Source organism: Lagopus muta, chromosome 5 (assembly GCF_023343835.1).
Source record: "Lagopus muta isolate bLagMut1 chromosome 5, bLagMut1 primary, whole genome shotgun sequence".
Taxonomy (NCBI): domain Eukaryota; kingdom Metazoa; phylum Chordata; class Aves; order Galliformes; family Phasianidae; genus Lagopus; species Lagopus muta.
In genome coordinates, this window is record NC_064437.1 from 41,801,332 (window position 1) to 41,820,374 (window position 19,043).

The following is a 19,043-nucleotide window of genomic DNA, read 5'->3' on the forward strand; positions in this document are numbered from 1 at the left end:
TTTCAAGTTTCATTCCTTTTGCCTGTCATTATCTTTCACTTGAGTTCCTGTATCCTCTTCTCTTTGTAAGTTGTACCGTAAGATCCATTTAACTGCAATCTCTTCATCTTTGATACACAACATAACCAATTCTTAATGGCGGTCTCCTTCCCTCTGTTAAAGAGCACTCCAGAAACACCTTGGTGCTATAGCCAAACCTACTCAAAAGCCACTGAATTTTGTTCTCAATCAGTTGCTGGTTCTCCACATCCAAGTAACCCTTGTCTGCACATGACTGAGGTTCTTATGTGCTCAGCACGAAGCACCTGAGCAGATTCAGAGCAGACTTTGACCAATGCACATTAATTGTTATTGAAAATGGGAATACAGAAACAGTGACTACCAGACAGATGAGGTTGCGAGGTGAGGCTAGGCATCATTATGTTGAATTTCCTTCCTGGGATGTCATGATGATGGACATAATTACAGAAATATTTTGCAAGAACACATCCTCATCTCTCTTCAAGATACCAATAATCAGCAGCTAATGCTCTTTGTCCTGCTAGAGCTTTTTTGACTTCTTGAGATATTAATAACCTGCCGTTATGGTAGGGCTGACACAAGCACTGCTGATTGTTCAATGGCTCAAAGTCACAGCTGCCACAGTAGGAAAACCACCTTCATTCAAAGCTGTGATTAGTTAAAGCAGAACTTTTGTTACGTAAAGCTTAAAGAAAAAAGAAACAATACTGTTTGCAGTGCATGCAGGAGCCCATCTCACTTCAAACTCAGATGAATTTGGAAAACAGCCCCAGCTCTCCAGTACTATCATCGTAGTCTGAAATGCAGATTGAAGACATGGGGAAGGAAGAACACCACACTGGGAACACAAATACTTTGCTTCTCACCTGCCTCCACACATCTAATTTTAAATCCTTCCTCTGTGCTTTGCCTGCAGGGCACTCCAAAGCACAGCACAGAACCGAGGGAGCTCAATTCTGGGTTTAACCGTGCTCCTCATCCAGCACTGCAGGTTCACATTCCCCAGGCACCTCTTCCTGGGGGTGCTCCCACGTTCCAGCTGCAGGAGATCACCTCACAGCCACTACAAGGGCAGGACAGCCACACAGCCCCTCCGTCTCACAATCAATAAGTGGAAAACAGGACGAGGCTGGAATTATTATTCAAGGTTTCCAAACCAGGAGGGATGGGGGAGGCTAGAAAATGTCACAGGCTTCTTGCGGACGTGACACGGGCTGGCTTGTGGGCAAATTAACACGAGCGGGAGAACTCGCTCAGGCTCATCAGGGTAATGAAATGTGATATCCACTGGAGAACGCAGGGGCAGGGACACGCTCCACTTTGCTGTAGCAGCGATGCCCTTTAGACAAAAGACTCCCTGGTGAAATGCAAAACAACTCCAGGATGGAGTGTATTCAAACAGGATCCAAGGACAGCAGAGCCATAACCATGGGCACAGATCCCTGCTGCGTATTTCTGGGCTGTACAGGGACACGCCAGCATGTACTCAGGGATGCAGTGCTCAGGAAACACTATTTTTCTCTTCTCCTGTTCCTGCTGTCTGTCAGCCCTGTTGCTTGGGGCTCAGATAAAAATATCTCACCAAAAAACTGGGCTGATTGCATCTATGGGTCACATACATCAGCCAAAGTTTCCTTAGGATTGGTTTTGGGCAACCACTGGAAGCAAACCAACCTGGCAATCCTCTCCTCACACCCAGCCTCCCCTTCCCCTGCACATCAACCCCTAACACTTTCCTGGGAGGACAGAAAAATCCCAGCTGGCTGAGCTCTTGCAGAACTCCCGTGGTTTGAGGCTGCTGGCTCTTATATTGCCCTGTGCCATCCTCAGAGCATGCAAGGCCATTTTTCCCACTAACACACAGCATGGCCCAGCCACTACCTGGCACTTGGCACACCACCACCAGAACTGCTGGTCCCATCGAGATAGCAGTTCTAGAGAAGAGGAAAAAGCAGAGATTGCAGTTTCGCTTCACTTTTCACACCTTCCCTCGCAGAGGAAATGCTGCATTAAGATGTTGGATGAAGCACAACACTTCCCACTCTCCCTATCTCAGTTTGAGACACAGAGCCCTCCATTACACAATCCCAAATTGCTGCATTTGGATGTGCCAGAATATGGCAATTGATTTAACAAGTACATCTCCAAAGATGCCAACACACATCCCTTTGAGAACAGACTGTGGTGAACCAGCCTCCTCAGGCAAGGTCAGCCCCAAATCCACCTTCTGGGCTTTGATAGCGGCAGCATACATGTTTTTATTTCTCCCTATAGTGGTTTGCTTCATGGCTTTCTGTTAAGAGTTTTAAGAGGCTCTTGGAAAAACGTTGACTTTGCAAACCAAGTTTCTACTTTGGAGCAATTTATCTAATACGCAGCACCTTAATTTGGATATGCATTTTAAGAATGCTTGTCCAGGCAGCAAGTCGCTAAGCTTTGGGAAGTTACATAAATCACTACATTTGCATTTGTACGTGCTAACAAGAAATGAATGCCTCTTTCCCTTCCAGTTAGCATTTGTGTGTGTCACAAGCAGCACCGCTCTCTCTCCCCACCTTTCCCACTTTCTTTAGGATATGGCCACAGAAATTGTCATATTGAATTACACTGATAACCATCTCATTTAGTGCCCTCTCTACAATAAGACTCCACACCAGCTGCTACAGAGGAACATTTAACACTCCCCGTAATTGACAATGATGGAACAGCACTACCACAAGGGACATATTTCCTTTGCATTAGGGGACCCCCTCCCCCTTCTCCATCCCCTTCCCCCTTTCCCTCAGCATTTTGTCATTTATATCTTTATCAGAGCTCACACACCTGTGAACATTATATGCTGAGAAAAATCTGAGAGTCAGCAGTATCTTCTGGCAATGAGTTCTGCAGGTAAACATGTTAATTGGGCACACAACACATTGCTTCTGGTATTGCCACTTCTCTCCTCAAAAACACTTCATGAGGGCACAGACTTGTGTCTTTTGGTGACTTGTATGCCTTGGTCATCTTCTTCCTCTCCTCCTGCAAAAAGAAACAGCCCCAGCAACCTCAGAAAGGACAGGTTTAAAAAATACAAGGCTGGCTGCAGCAGGGAAGGCTCCCCTTCTCCCATATCTCCCCAAACCTTCTGCTTATGCCGGATCGTCCTTCCTGCTCATTGGAGGGCTCCAGGCAGCTCGCCAGCTATTCTCATCCATGCCTTCAAGACCTCCCATTGCCAGAAGAGCTTCCAAAAGAATGAGACAGGCCAGAGCCAACGGGAAGCCCTTCCTCCTGTGGGACAGACACACCAGGCCACATGCAGCTCCTGTGCACAACAGACACTGCTAATTAGATGTTGCAGGGAGGGAACAGTGCTGGGCTGGCTTGCACAGTTCAGCTTTCTCCCACAACAGGGAAATTTGTGGCATAATTAAAATGAAATGTTGGTGCCTGTGTTCCATGTTGAAATATTGATGGAAGGGAGCATAAAGCATTTTATGAGTGCGTGCTTCCATTTTGTGATTTACTGCCCCCAAACACCGTTTTCACAGAACCAACACAGGAAAGAAAGGGGGAGAGAAGTAAGTTTTTTATTGATGTGGAAAAAAAGGAACGGAACTGGAGCAAGTTAAACACAATGCACCAGGAGATACTCTTTCACTCTGAAGTTCCTGTGCAGCAGGAGCTCCCTCTCACCTGGAAGGGTTGGCTGAGGTCAGTGGAAGCAAAGTAACTGCAGCTGGTGTGCAAAGACACTCGGGAAGGGCTCTGGACATCAAGACCACATCCATCACCTCCATTTATCCATTACTATACTTTTCTCAGTGGCCCTGCCAAGTCTGGTTTGGCCCAATGAAGGGTGGAGAGGAAATATTCAGAGAGCTCTAATTAGCAATCTAATTACGGCACAGATGAAAACAGCAGCCTTTGCAATTGCTGCAGAAGGGCAGCAGCTAACTCTGCCTGTAGCATCCTTGCCACAGGAACAAGTAGCAAATTTGCCTGCAGACTGAGTGAAATCCCAATTACTAGCCAAAGACAAGACTTCAGCATCCATCAAACCTCGGGCAAGGAGAACACAGAACAGCAGGGTACCATCAGCAACCAGCTCCAAAGAGGAGGAAGGAAATCGTGCCAGCATCCAGGAGGACAATTTAAAACACATAGTTTACTTCAATCTACTGCTATTGCTTTCCTTTTTGCTTTGCCAAATCAATTAATGGGCTTCAGCAAGCAGGCAGAAAACATCGCCAGTCCCAGTGATGGTTGGGCTGTGACAGCACTGCCTTCTTTCACTCCCTCCTTTTTTTCTCCTCTCCCTCAAACCTGCTCATCCAAGATATGGGTATCTTTGGGCAGGTCTGCACTGAAGTGCACGGAGCTGAAGGGAGCTCATGTACTGTCCTCTTCTGACTCCCAGCCTCCTTTCCTCATCAGCCCTACAGAAAACTCTGCCACATCATGGAGAGACTTGCTGGCTCCATGTGGCTGGTCACAGCCACATTACACAGACATATTGCAGTACTTTGCTCCAAACCATCCAAAGAGCACTATTTTCAAATGCACAGCTAAACAGCCTCCCACACTGCAGACTGACCATGGTTCACCAAACTGACCACGTACCCAAAGCAAATGCACTCTTGCTACTTCAGTTGCAGACCCAGATATAATCACCTATTTTACTCACTACATGCTGCAAAAATAAGTTTGTTTTCATTAAGACATCATTTTCTATCTAGTATTCTTCCTAGCTGCATTCCCTTTGCTAAGCTTGGCTTTCTGAGCCAGCTTAAATATATTAAATTCTGACCATATCTTTGAATTCAAGCATTTACAGGTACAGCTTTGAACCTTCAGTACAAAGCACATGTTGTCTCATAAACACACTATAAGGAGAAGCAAAAGAAAGAAAAACAGATGCAAACCCAAATTGAATATTCAAAGCTGGTTGATTAGAAGATTGCTTGCTAGCTACGTACGCTGTGAAAAAAATAAATTCCACTTTTTTAAACACAGATAAATGGGCTTTATACAACAGGGCAACTTTTTTGCAAGATGAATTTTTATATTCAGTGTTCCCTTTGCAAATAATTCACCCATTCCAATGCGCCAAAACACTTTTTGAAGTCCTTCGATTTAGCATTTGCTCAGCAGAAAACATCATCCAGAGAGGTCTGTAGGAAATTAAATATATGCACACATTGAGAAAACTGGTAAGTGATAGATACTGCTCAATGAAACTTTATGTGACCAATAGCTGCTGCTGGATACATGATTTAAAGGATGCATTACATATCTGAAGCTTTAACTAATCACTGTATAAATAACTTACAGTGGTGGCCCAAAGCAAGCGACTGATAGAGGACCTCAGCAGAGACATCGGAGGTGATCCTGAGTTCTATGAGCCAAGGGGGCAGGGATCAACTCCAGCATCCCAGGAGGTCTGAGTTTTTTTAGATCAGAATCACATTAATATGACAAAAGGAGGAATTCCTTCCCTGAAGGATGGAAATTACATGGCTTTCCAGTGTGAGCAAACATTTGCCACGTTCCTGCAATGGTTAGGAAGCAGGCTCACAGATGGGTGAAGACAGCAATGCCCTCTGCTTCCAGAGAGCAAGGTTGGGCATGCAGCGGGGGCTTCCAGGAAAACACCAGAAGTTTGGTGAGCTTTGGGAATGCTTCCCAGCAGCAGAACTCCTCCTTCCTGGCTTTGAGGTTGCACGTGCAGTTTTGGTCAGTTTTGTGCCACCTACACATAGACACAGTAACACCACAGGCAAAGCTGGGTTTTGGTATGGAGGAGGGTAATTCAGACATCAATAAGTATCGATCTTTACTTTATTCCTTCTTGACCCGAGTATGTTTCTCAGGTAACTCACTAAATGAGGATGATTACATGCTATTTACCTACCTTAAAGGAGCATCCTGTCCACTTTTTTTCCCCTGAGGATAATCACCTGGGATAAGACGACAGGAGCTGAATTTACTGCCTGTCTTCTCCTTTTACCCTTTCTGCCCTCTACTCATTGAGGATAAGACTTTCCACTGAAAATTGGGTCTTCAACACCACCGAGGGCTTGATTTTGCCTTGTCTCAGTTTCCTAGCTGTATAAATAAAACATCCCCATAACCCATTACAGGCATAAGCCACTCAGAGAAGGAAATCTGTCTCCTTATGTGTCTACAGAGCCTTGGGAAAAAAAATATATATATATTAAAAAATAAACCGACTTGTACCAGGGCTTTTCTACATTACTGGAAAACAAACAAAAGAAGAATTAACAAAAGTGACCCCTGGGAGAGAAGAGCTGCACTTAAGATAAGCTTCCCACGTATCTGGAGGAGTGCAGAGAATGATGATGGAATAGCTGTATCATACATACACACATTTGTTAGAGCAAATACCGACACAGCTGGGAGACACTGACAGCTCAGCGGAGTAAGACTAATTTCCAAGCACTGAAAATCATCTTGGCGGAAGGCTTAGGAGTAAAAATTATCCAGCCAATCTGACAGAGCGGCCGTAATTCCGGTGTCTAACACCTCTGTGATGCCTGAGCCACAAATGACTGCTCTGCATCAGCAGAAAGCAGAGGTCTCAATGCTTTCTGTTGACACGGCAGATTTGATCACAGGCAATAGCGATTTGGAAAATAAGATGGGTGCTGCTTGCGTTTTGCACTGTGCTTACTGTCAGGAAAGATACAGGCACAGGGAAAAGGGGGAGAAGATCTTGGCTCGTTCTCCCATTTAAGTTTCCTCCAAGCTACAAAAGCTACAAAAGGGGCTCTGTAAAAAGAAAAAGCAGTTCCACACCCTTAAGCAGAGCTAAATCCCCAGCAGCATAAATGAAAGCAAAATAAAAGCAACGCAGTATTCCTCCATCTTAAACTAAACACGGAGCAGATCTCAGGTCGCCTCTGAAATTTAATTGCAAGATGGGTAAAAGGTTTTCACTGTCTTGTAGTACCAGCTCCTCCCTGCTGGCTGGTTATTTTTGTCAATGAACTGCATGCAAAACATGACCCAGAAGCACAGCGATGAAAGCCCAATTCTTCTGGTTCACAGCTCATATGGCAACAATTTTGCAGCACAATTTGATGAAAGCTATGTGCCCCTGCTACAAAGAGCAACACTAAGTCGCAGCCTCTGCACCATGAAACTGCAGCAGCACCAGGAGGATTCCCAAATACACAGGTGTTCTAAGAAGTATAAAGCAGTCTTCTCTCCCCCCAGCTGCCTTGAGAGGGAGCAAAGATGGCTGGAATTAAACACAGCTCTATTTTACTGTAGCAAACTTCTCTGCCCAGTCTGTGCATCAGTGACAATTTGCAGTATTTCATCTCTCCCCTCCTTGCCATGCTTGCCACAGGAGCTCTTTATCCTCAGACTTTGAAGCGAGCTGCTACGTTATTTAATTTCCTACCCCCAATGGGTGAAGCACAGTGGCATTTTGCTTTCATAAGATTGCTACATACACCATTTTCCCATTAATTTTTATCCTGCTTTGAACAAACAGCATGGTCCAGTGGTCGTTCCCACTGATAGCTAGAACAAGCAAAGCAGATGAATTCCGTTTGTAAGAATCAGTACAAACTCATTAGGTTGGGGAAGAACAAAGATGGTAATATGAATAGCAGAGTAACCTCATCAAAGGAGATCTGGGAAATAAAACTCACAATCCAACTGCAGAGCAAAGCTCCTGGAGTCAGTCACTGTCCCCTCCAGCAGCCTCACCTGACACTGTCACCAGGGAAATAAACGCCTTAGCACTTCTCTCTCTCCACTTGCTGGTCATCCTCTCTGTACATGGCAGCCACTCTTTCCTTCTAAATCAGCCACACACGGTAAATATCCCCCTAATCTCTGAGCAACAGTTTTCAGTTCGTTTGATTTGAACCCTGCCTTCAGACTGGAAGGACTGCTATGACTCATAGCTTGCCTACCTATTCTAATCCTACATGCTGGCCCAGCCAAAGGTGTGTGTAGACCACAGCCAGCCCCTCTCCTATCCCCACCTGTAAGGCCTCAGGTTAGGAAGCTGGAAATAAACCAAGGAACAGGAGAACAGGGGTGGTAGCCTAAGACATGTAGCAGTCTGGCTGCTAAGACCTGTAGCCCAAGAGCTGTATCAGTCTGGCCCCAAAAGCATCCTCAGTGCTTTTGGGGCTATATGGGAGAGTGTGCTGCAGGACTGGCAGCGATCTCGACTGGTGCACCAAGGGGTGCTTCTCACAAGACAGTCTGGCAGTGAAGATTCCTTTCCACTTCACTGAAATTCAGCTCATTCCGGGAAGCTCTCCCATTTCTCAGCATTTTTCTGACCCCTAGTGACAAGACGCGGCTGTATCACAGCTGCTTAACATGCAGCACCCAGCTCTCCCTGCATAAACAAGGAGCAACACTCACTTTTTTCAGACAGAGAAAAGCTTCCAGATCCATCAAGATACTCACCCTCTGCAACCCTTGTGAGATTTGCCAGAAAATCCAACCTGCTTAGCAAAGAAACACACACGTGTACCAAAAGTCAGGAAGCACGCTGAGTCCCATTGCAGTAGTCTCCAGCTGTGCCCAGAGAGGTCAGGTTATGTGATCAATCCATCACCAGGCTGGACAAAGCAAGGGCTGGGAAGAAGGTAATTTGGATGTATTACCTTCCCCCGGGGCAAACACATCCTGTCACAGGAATCAAAGTCGAAGCAGTACTGGAGCACAACTCTTATGGCAAGCAGCTGAGGGAGCTGGGATGGACCAGTCTGGAGAAGAGGAGGCTCAGAGGAGACCTTATTGTGCCCTACAACTGCCTCAGTGTGTCAGTGGGCAGATGGGGAGGGGCTGACAGTTGGACTTGGTGATCCAAGAGGTCTTTTCCCACCTCAATGATCCCATGATTCTATTTGTAGCAGCCCTGATTTACCCTCTTCATTCCGCTGTGGCAAACTCCACTTTAAGGGAAAAACTCTATGAGCAGAAGGCTCACACAGGGATAATCAGCAGTTTACCTCTTTTTATTGGGCCCTTTTGTCAAATTAAACTTGTCTCGACCACCATAAATCCCCCCCCAGTGCTAAAGGAACTCTAGTTAAACCAATTGTACCAGCCGAGCAGTTGATGATGGAAGGATAGTGCTCAGCAAGGTCTAAGCCCTACCATGGGACAAGAGCCCGCTCCAAGTCACTCACTCAGGTGCAGCTAACATGGATGCAAGCTCTGAAAACATTCCCACTGCATTCCTGAAGCACTGCAGCTAGTTAATTGTTGCCCTGCTGACTAAGCAGCCATCCCTCCCTGCCCACAACACACAGGTTTCAGCCTCATCACAGGAGCGACCTCAAAGTCATCAGCACAAACCTCTCACACAGCGCTGGAGGATGGCCACCCTTCCTCCAAAGTACAATTTAAAACAAATACACAGCCCTAAAAATGCACCCTGCTTGCCCAGAGCAATCAGCAAACACCACGGAGCTGGGTCAGCAGCTTTCCTAACAGCCACAGCAAAGCCGCTGCTTTTATTGCTGGGTAATCCTATTTGCCTGGTGAGAGGGCCCAAGATGCAAAAAAATCAGTGTGAATTTAGCAGTGACTGGAACCACACTAATGCTAACATGAACCTCACGCTCAGCTCTTCCTGAGGGATGCCCAGAAAAGCACACGTGCTGGAAGATGACCTAGGCCAACCTTCAATGCTGTTAAGCTAGGGGCCAGCACAGACTGTTAAAAACAAATAAAATAAACACTTGTTACTGCGTCGGAGCCTGGGGATACAGCAGGGCTTCCCTTTTATAAGCAGCAAGGGCCATGATCTCCACATCTTATACTTGACGGCAAACAGATTCAATGTTGCATCTGGTAGGAGGGAGCTGGTGTCCCTCTTTCTCCAAAATGGTCCATCAGCAGGTTTGGGGACTGGACAACATGAACACTGGGAAACTCAAAAAGCAAATCTTGACAAGGATGCCAACTGAAGGAGTTTCCACAACCAGCTGGATTTTGCTGAAAAGGTACAGACAAAATAATAAATGTAGATTAGTGATGTGAGATCTCCCTCCATGAGTGCAGAAACCCCCTGGGTATGTTACAGCAATGCACACAAGTTAAGTTGACACTGACCTAGCCTCAAAATAAGCACAGCTCTAAACTAGGCAAGAAGAGAGGGGAAAAGAGCAGAAATCTCTGCCCTATGACAGGCACAGTCCCACCACAGGGCTGCAAAATACTCTGAGCAAACACCTTGCCCAACAGCGCTCGATTAATCATTCAGCAAATTTAGAGTCCCATCTGAATGAGAGAAATGAAAGCAGTGCAGAGGAGAATTCATGCAGCCAGCCAAAGGATCGCCCACCCCCAATTTCACACATACACAGAGGAAAAATCACGACTGCCCTGTTGACACTTCTCATCAGCAGCATGTGAGATCACTCTGGCAGAAAGATGTGCAAGGCTGGCAGTTAAAGGCAGATCTATACCCTAGGAGAGAAAGTAGCATTACAAAGGAGCAGGGTAATCAGTAGATACACCGTAATTAGTGTATCCATGATTTTCCACTTTGCTACATCATTGCTTCCTTAACCTGCCTATGCCACTGTTCACAGGGGTCACGATGCGCCAGTCCTGCAACCCAAACCAATGCCAAGAGAACATTTTGCTGGCCTTTTCCAACCTTGCAAACAATCCCAGCTCCTGATTTCATTGCTGGAAGCTGTACAGCACTCCTCCTCCTGTATTGCACATCTAAACCTCCAGCTTGTACTGATCTACCCATAGCTGCCTTCCAAGCCTCCTCTCCCCACACATAGGCACAGCACAGAATAGATGCTCATTTTTCCTTTTTATTACACAGCGAGTAAGTTTACGACGGACAACAAAGGAAGGATGTGCTTTCATCTAACATTTCTGCTGGAGAAACAAATTGTCTGCGTGGCACTCAGGGACTCTAAAAGCAGAAAGCAAGATGTGCATGAGCACGTAGAGTCCTTAGAGTTGGAAGGGACTTCTGACGGCCATCTAGTCCAACTCCCCTGCAACGCACAAGGACACCGCGGCTCTATCAGGTCGCCCAGGGCCTGATCCAGCCTCACTCTGGAAGTCTCCGGCATCAACCACATCCCTACGCAACCTGCGCAGCGCCTCAGCATCCTCGCCGCAGAGCGATGGCCCCGACGCCCGCAGGAGCTCGAGGGGCCCCCAGCGCCAACCCCGGCCCGGGAGACGCGAGGGGCCGAGGGCAGCCGCCGCCGTGGGTGGACCCGACCCCTCGCCACGCCTCCCGCGGCCCCGCCACGCCGCCCGCCCCGCCGCCCGCACAGCGCCCGGCCCGCATCGCCGCGGAGGCCACGGACAGCCGCGGGCCATGGTAAGTGGGCAGCGGGCAGGGCGGCCGCCGCTCCGAGGGCGAGGACGGGGAAGGAGGGCTAAGGGGGCGGCTGCGGCGCTCGAGGAGAGAGGCGGGAGGAGAGGGAGGAAGGAGCGGAGCCGGGCGGTGCGGTTAATGAGTAACGCGGGCAGCTCTGCTGGCCGCCGCCGGCTTACCGGAGTGCTGGGGGAGGGAAAGGCTGCGGCACGGCGAGCGTGGCTCTGCCGAAATCCTGCCCTGCACGCGTGGCCCCCGCTCGTGCTGCTCCGACTGCACAGCCCACGAGGGGCCTCGTCACAGTCTGCTCGTGCCAGGGCGGTCCCCTCTACCTAAGGCGGATGGCACAACACCCTCACGGGGACGATGCTGTTAAGGCGGAGAGGGTCGGTTTGTGGCCGGAGAGCCCTGAGAGGCGAGCTCTCCCCACTTCCCATGCTTAGGTCCTTCGTCTGCTTTGCACAACACTGTCCTGCGGGCAAAAAAATAAACAACAACCCAGCAATGCCTCCATGGTGGAGAGCCAGCGAAAGAAAACAAAACAATTGCATTCCCCCTAGTGCAAACGATGTGCTTTAAAAGAGTGAACACATGAAGGCAAGGACGTGGCCTACCAAAGCAGCTTGCTGAACGGGGACGGCAGCAGTGCCCGGCCCCACGTTGCCCAGTTGCTAAGCCACCCGCCTCACCACGTCACCGCCAGGGCCGAGGGTTTATTGCACTGAGCAGTGTTTGCTCGCCGCCTCGAAAGGTGGAGCTCTGGAGGGGGTGAAAGCCATAACGTGGCACAAAGCAAAGGGCGGCATCGGGGGCTTGCAGCGAGGAAAGCTGTCCCCGAATGCAGGAGGGGATCACAGTGTTGCAGGGGTGGCATCCATCCCACACAGGTGGCTCGGACTTCCTTAAGTACAACACCAAGGAAGAGCCCACAAAAGCAGCATCAGCTCTTCGGCTGTCCTTCCATGCTTTGTTGACTGGATGATTTGCCTTCTCTGGTCAGCAGTCCAAGGAACTCTTTGCTTGGGCATAGACACTCAGAAGCTGCTCCTCAGAGAAAGAACTATTCAAAGAGCGAGCAGGCTGTGTTGGTTGAGACTAACATCTAACTTGCCACACTTTGTCCTTAAGCACAAAGGAAAGCTAATTACAAAAACATGTTGGTCTTTGCTAGTGAGAATCAACAATACTCATCCATTAGGAAAGAATTCAACTGCCAGAACAGCATCTTCCATAGAGCAGCACCCATCCCCACTCACCCCTGCCCTCCCCGCAGAGCTAGCAGACAGCCTGAAGAACCCCCTGGTTCAGTTTCACCTTTGCCATATGCACGAGCTGAAGCCAAGAACTGGAGCTTTCCCCCCCCTTTAAGACCAAATAACAGCAGCTGTGCCAGAGAGCGGAAGACAACACTAAATCACAATCCCTCCCTCTGCCCTTTGTTACTTGCAGACAAACAGCCTCTTAAAATCCATCATAACATAAGGGAGACTGAAAAGGAGCTGAACTCCAATGAAATGTGACTCACCTATGATTCACGTCGCTTTTCTTCTCCTCTAGAGGAGGTTTCCAGCACAATTGCCCTGCAAATAATCCTCCTGCTTCCAGAGGGTACCTCACAAACTTGAAAAGCAAGCAGGTCTCAGTTCTGGAAGTCACTACAGGTTGTTTCCCCCCCCCCCCCCGATAGAAGATTAAATGTGCATTTTGGAGCTTAACCACACAGAGATATCATTTCTTAGTACTGCAGGCTATAATGAATACATACATACAGCAGTAAAGTGTCCCAGGAGGCTCTATTTGTTAGGTGGTGCAGATCAAAAGACAGACTGGACTTCACTTCACTTGACCTAGGTGTGTGCCATAAGGTACCCAAGGTGGGGAGCAGAGGGCAGCACTGAGATCTCCCCATCCTCAGCAGCCCACAGTTCAAGGGCTGCAGATGCATTCCATGCCTCCCAACCACCTTGACCTGCAACTCCACAACCCATGGGTTGCCTCATTTCTTTGTGTATCTGCTTTGTCCTCCCACTGCCACGCTGATCTGCTTCTCTTCCCTTCCTCGGTGCCAGGCAGGTAAAGCCCACAGGTTGAATGCAGAGGAGAGGGAGCAGCTGCTGCCAAACCTGAGAGCTGTGGGGTGGAACGAGGTGGAAGGAAGAGACGCCATCTTCAAAGAGTTCCACTTCAAGGACTTCAACCGGGTATGAGCATCGGTGATACCAAGTTTGACAGCTTGGAAAAGCTATTTTACAGAGCAGGGAGTCCCACCTGCATGGCTCAGCCACAGAAACCCCTCTTTTTGCTAAAACACAATGGCTGAGCAAGATAATCTACCCAAGACACCAAAGTCTTCAATCCAGCGTACAGTTTGTCTGGGAAAAGTTCCCCAAGGAGAAGACCCATAGAAAAGCCCAACAAGACCGAACATCCCACGTCTTGCTTTTACCTAGATCCCTGCAAACACAGGGTGTAAAATTGATAGTGAAGGGGTGAAAAGCAATATAGCATGAGATAAGCGGTTCAGAACTAACTTTTCTTATTATTCCACTGAGCAGGCCTTTGGCTTCATGACCAGAGTGGCTCTACAAGCAGAAAAACTGGATCACCACCCTGAATGGTTCAATGTGTATAATAAGGTAAGAAGCGTGGATGGCAGGGACGCTCAGAGCTCTTCAGGGAGCCAAACCCATTTGTCAGGCATAAAACAGCACTCTGAGCAGCAAGTCCTGGTCAGATCAGCACAACTTCTTCACTTGGATGCTGTTCCCTTGGCATACCACAGACAGCCTATAGCTATGACCCACAAGCCCTCACCTCCCCCCTTTTTTTCCTGCCCATCTGAGCAGTAGCTATGGGTGCACTAGCACCAGAGTTGGTTTTTTTTAAGTTAGTACCAGAAGTAGCAGCAAGGGGAAAAGCTTCTGGAGAAAGTGAGTTGAAAGGCAGGCACAGCTAGCTGCTATGACCAATGCAATGGTAGCTGTCACTGCTTATGGCCAGGAAAAAAAAAAAGAGACAGAATGCCTCAACTCCTCTCCCATCCCAGTAAATTTTGCTAACCAGTTTGGAGAAACTAATAGTGCTACCTGCCTGACCAGATGCAATCAGTTGAGCAGTGGGGGAATGTGCTCCTGTTCTGTCTGCCAGCAGCACTCTGTCTTTCTGTCTGGTTTAGGTTCACATCACCTTGAGCACCCACGAGTGCACAGGTTTATCCGAGAGAGACATCAACTTGGCCAGCTTCATCGAGCAGGTTGCAGCTTCTCTCTCTTGACCAGAGAGGGAGACGCGTGAAGCCAAAAATCAGCCCTGCCGCAGCCACGACCCGCACCTCGCCTCAATGACTGCACCTCACATTTTCTCCTGTTTCCCAACCAGTGCCCAGACCCAGATTGCCTAAGACTGCACCAGGCTCCCTGCCCCAGCTTGGCATTTCAGACAGGTGGGAGCACCCAGCAAGCCTTTACTCCTGTGCATATACTTCTCTCTCATCTCACCACTTCCACTCTTAAACCCTTCTTTATCTGTGCACTACCCCCCTACAAATGGCTGACTCTTGGACTTTCAGAAACCATGCCCTTCTACCAGGAGTAACATTACACAATTGCAGGAGTAAATCTTTCCAGAGTATGACCCCATCTAGTCACTACTGTTGCTTCTTACATACCAAAATATGCTTTACTATTCAAAACATGGTATGTTAACCCTTTGGTATCTCTATGACACACTGACAACTGTGATGTGCAATTTGGTTATTAATGTAACCTCTCTCTAGCAGTATTATAAGAAGGCATGTGATCTCACTGCTATTGTAAGTGGCTTTTAGTAGGATACCAGCTGAAAATGTTTACAATAAAGTTCTTGGTTGAGCTCATGTCAGTTTGGAAAGCGGCCTCATTGTCAGAATTGTCCCAACAAGTTTTCCCAAGCCAGGTGCTGTCCTGATTGCCTCAGGAAGGTGCTTCTTCCATGGAAAAGCTTCGTGATAAAGCATCATGGAGAAGAGGCACATGCCTTCCCAGGTCCGCACCTCAAAGCGAACAGGGTCTGAAAGAGAATGAGATTTTCAGAGCCTGATTAGAAGCCAGTGCAGATTTGGAAAAACTGCTTGTGCTAAAAACTAAAGTGCAACTATCATACCCAAGGCACAAACACAGGGGAAGCACAACCAAAAGGGACAGAAGTAGCCAGGCATCAGGCCAGAGGCTGCTTACTGTGGCATACCTCCCATAAGATGTTTTAGATGGATTTGGTACTGCGAGATCCTCACTTCAGTAACTCAGTGTCTTGGCATTCATGCAGGCTGCAGTCAAACTGCTGCTTTTTTGGAACAACAAGAAGGATTTGCTATGAAACCTACAGTACTTTTCAGCAAAACAGCCTGGGAGAAATATTTCCATAAGTAGTAAGAGAAAATCCATAGCTCTTCAAACACTTACAATTTTCGGTACCCTTCAACATCATATGCAAGCTGAAGTCACAGACACCACTTTCATCTTGACAGAATAAGATAGCAGCTCAGATTTAACATAATTCATAAAGCATTTCTCCTGCCAAAGACTAGGTTGAATATAAGCAAAGATCAAGAGCAACAGGTCCCCATCCATTCAAACCAGCACCAAAGCAGAAAAAATAAAAGTTCAACAAGCCTAGGTAGCTCAATGCACCACTTTAATACAAACTAGGCCCATCTTCACCATCTTGTCAGCTATTTCAGCCTACAGTTTTACACTGGCAAACTAGAGCAATACAGAATACTGCCATCAGAGGAACTGATCCCATTCATTCATTAAAAACATTCAGTGCGAGTTTATTGGGCAATATATTATTGTGTTGTATGCAACCCTTCCACTCTTCTAAGTCATCAGAAAAGTGCAGAGGAAATCCATGGCATGAAGACAGACATCTCTTCTTGGTCCATCACACCGGATATTATTCAGTCTAGTACCTTATGAGCACCCAACTCCTTCAGGAGTGCCTTGTGCAAGTATATCTAGTGTCTCACTTGGAAAACCTGGCCAGTTGGAAATCTCACAGGAATTAACAGTTGGGAAGATCCCTCCAGGTCTAAAGCCATATCCACTTCCAGATCAGAATCCAGTCCATACAATTGTTCTTTTTCACATTTTTTTTTTCTTCCTTTTAAACAACTATTGAACCTGTTACTCTCAATTTTCACTAAAACCATTTGGCATGACAAAGGAGATGCAGATTACATGTTAGATAACAAGGATGAATAAAGACTACACAGCAGTAAATTACAGTGGCCTGTTGTTGACCACAAAATTACATTTACAATATAGAACAAATACATATTAAACAATTAAACCCACAAATATTACTAGTAGGCGAATCCAGAATAGAGTACAGTGATTTACAAATAACATCTTGAAATACACAGGAAAATATGAAAGGGAGCACTGATCCATCAGATCCATCAACCTTCTTTGGGGGGAAGGCAAGCAGGGAAGAGGAAGGAGTTCCTCCCCTTCACCCCACTCTGTTCCTTCCCCATTATCTTTGAACGCAGGAACAAAAAGACTAGCTCCCTTTTTATGTTTTCCAAATGTTGGTTCAAAGAGAACCATCACAGTAGCCAGACACTTCAGACTCTCTCCACAGTACAGCAAACTCAGAGATGCAGTAATGATCACATTAGTAAGATGTTAACAGAATAAGGAGGTCCAACATAAATGCCAGAGCTGGTAACACCACCAACAGACAATTCAAATGTGATGTTTCCAGAAGAGCTCAGAGTCATGCACAGAGTCATCAATGACAGGCGATGGCCAAAATACTTCATCTCCTAGCACTGAGAATAAACCTGTTAAAAAGCAAGTTATTCTTCCCCACTGGGCAAAAGGCTACACTTGAGTGTGTGGTGGCTGTTAAGAAGCCTTCTCATTCTGCATAATTATTGTGCAAGTGTGTGCTTGGGCTTGTCGAACCTGTGAGAGTCAGGTTAGGGCCAAGCAGCCCCCTGTGGCAGAGATGCTTTCAGATGCTGTAGCCACGGCACAGTGATCTCCCAAATGATGAACCATGCCTGGGAAACTCTATGTAACTTGCAGAAAGCTGAGAGCAGGCACATGGGAAAGCCCTCCAGCCCCGTTTAACAACTCGAGAGAATCTAGCTCATCCTTAAGGCAACAACTACCTCACATTGCTCTGTTCCAGTAAAAACAGTGGAGAAAAACAGGAAGGGTGAGACATATGCCCAAAGCTCTGTTACCTCCAACTTACTGCATCCTATCTTCTACCTTTCAGAACTATGCCAGCATCCTTATAATACTGTGAAGGGACTTGGCTCAATAGCACTACCATTCTATCTTATGGGCAAGCATAGTTTACCTGAGGCCAGTCTGCCTTTGAGGTTTTGTTTTCAATATAGTACCATAAGGAAATGGCTGCAGCTAACCTTGCAGTCAACAGCTGACCCCTCCAACCCTCCCTGGCATCCCATAAAAAGCCAGAGAAGCATCAAGGCACAATGGTGAATGCCCTTTTGAGAATGTGCCTTAAAAGAATCAGTGCAAAGAGCAGAGAAATTACTAATTCCTATTACAAAAGTCACCTTGTTATACTAAAGGATTATGGTTTAAAAAAAGGTCAGCTTTGGTGCCATACATTTGCACATTAAGTCCCTAGCTATCATCAATGCCAGGGCTTGACCAACTCAACTACAGCATTGTGGGATAGTGCAAAACCTTCAAGTTTCAACAGCGAAATCACTGTTTTGCACATCCCTCCAGAACTGTGCAAGGTGCAACAGCACTCTAGGCGGTAAACGCATGTCTTCTAGAAGAGGCAGGGAAGTAAAACAGATACTATGTACCTAAGGTTTTCAGTACCGTTCAGTTCCTCTCTGTATACCACCCACTGGGTTTCTATTTTTGCTGTTATTCAAATGAAGAGATTCCAGAAAAGGATTGTGTGTTGGCCTCCCCTCCCCATTCCTCAATAGATAATGACTGCAGTCAGGTCTCCAGAGGGGATTTTAAAGAGTAATGTGACCATCCTTCCTTTGCGCTACATAGATATATAAGGCTTCCAGTACAGTTTGTTAAATGCAGTAGTTGGGAGGAATACTCAAAAGAAAACAGAATTTTCTATTTATTTTCTACCTTCAACTCCTGGGAAGAGCGAAGCTTTGGAACATAATGTGAGAATTCAAATCTAATGCTTGGCTTGGCTGGACACCAGCTGAATACACGGTCTGAGGAGAAGAAACAGCAAGGAACAAAGAGACATACAGAATACCTGAGGAATCTGGAGATGTGGAATGGACATTCAGTTCATCATCAGTAATCATGATGAAAATATACAGGGGGAGGAGAAGAAAAGCCTTAGGACTAAAGCTGGGTATGAAAATAATGCAGATTTCAGAGCAGACAAAGATGAGGAACAAAGTTTGACATCAAGCTGCCATCAGACCTGCAACTTTAAGAACAAAGGCTTACTGCAATCTCCTTCCTTAGGAAACATTTAGAACCACCTCAGTGCTAGCTGGCAAGGCACCAATTGTTGTGCTACAGTCAGTTGTGGCCGGGAGAGCCGTTCATGTGCTTTTCACTGCCAGGAACATCCGTGCTGTACAGGCCATCCAAGTATGCCAGGGAAATCTCTGCTACCAAGCTCCTGTCTGGGATGGACTGGGCCATTCCATAGATGGCTCCCTAAGCAGAGA

General features: G+C 47.0%; 2 protein-coding genes across 2 annotated transcripts in view; one reads left to right on the forward strand and one right to left on the reverse strand.

Moving 5' to 3' along the window:
- The first annotated feature begins 10,055 nt into the window (after positions 1-10,055).
- Positions 10,056-15,230, forward strand: PCBD1 (pterin-4 alpha-carbinolamine dehydratase 1). The gene is made up of 5 exons (XM_048945875.1): positions 10,056-10,076; positions 11,015-11,359; positions 13,426-13,557; positions 13,912-13,992; positions 14,532-15,230. Exons 1-5 carry the CDS (start codon positions 10,056-10,058, stop codon positions 14,628-14,630), a joined length of 678 nt encoding a protein of 225 aa, XP_048801832.1. The 3' UTR covers positions 14,631-15,230.
- A 110-nt stretch (positions 15,231-15,340) lies between these two features.
- The window catches only part of SGPL1 (sphingosine-1-phosphate lyase 1), a 28,626-nt gene continuing 24,923 nt past the window's right edge, over positions 15,341-19,043 (reverse strand). The window contains exon 14 of the mRNA XM_048945730.1: positions 15,341-19,032. Coding sequence (XP_048801687.1) covers positions 18,892-19,032 — 141 coding nt within the window. The 3' untranslated portion in view covers positions 15,341-18,891. The remainder of the gene's footprint in view (positions 19,033-19,043) is intronic.

Excerpts from the sequence above, each read along its gene's own strand:
- PCBD1 (XM_048945875.1), top strand. The coding sequence starts at position 10,056 with ATGAGTGCAGAAACCCCCTGG. Across the intron at positions 10,077-11,014 it reads TGAGTGCAGAAACCCCCTGG|TCCAACTCCCCTGCAACGCA; the intron begins GTATGTTACAGC and ends ACGGCCATCTAG. Across the intron at positions 13,993-14,531 it reads GGTTCAATGTGTATAATAAG|GTTCACATCACCTTGAGCAC; the intron begins GTAAGAAGCGTG and ends TGTCTGGTTTAG.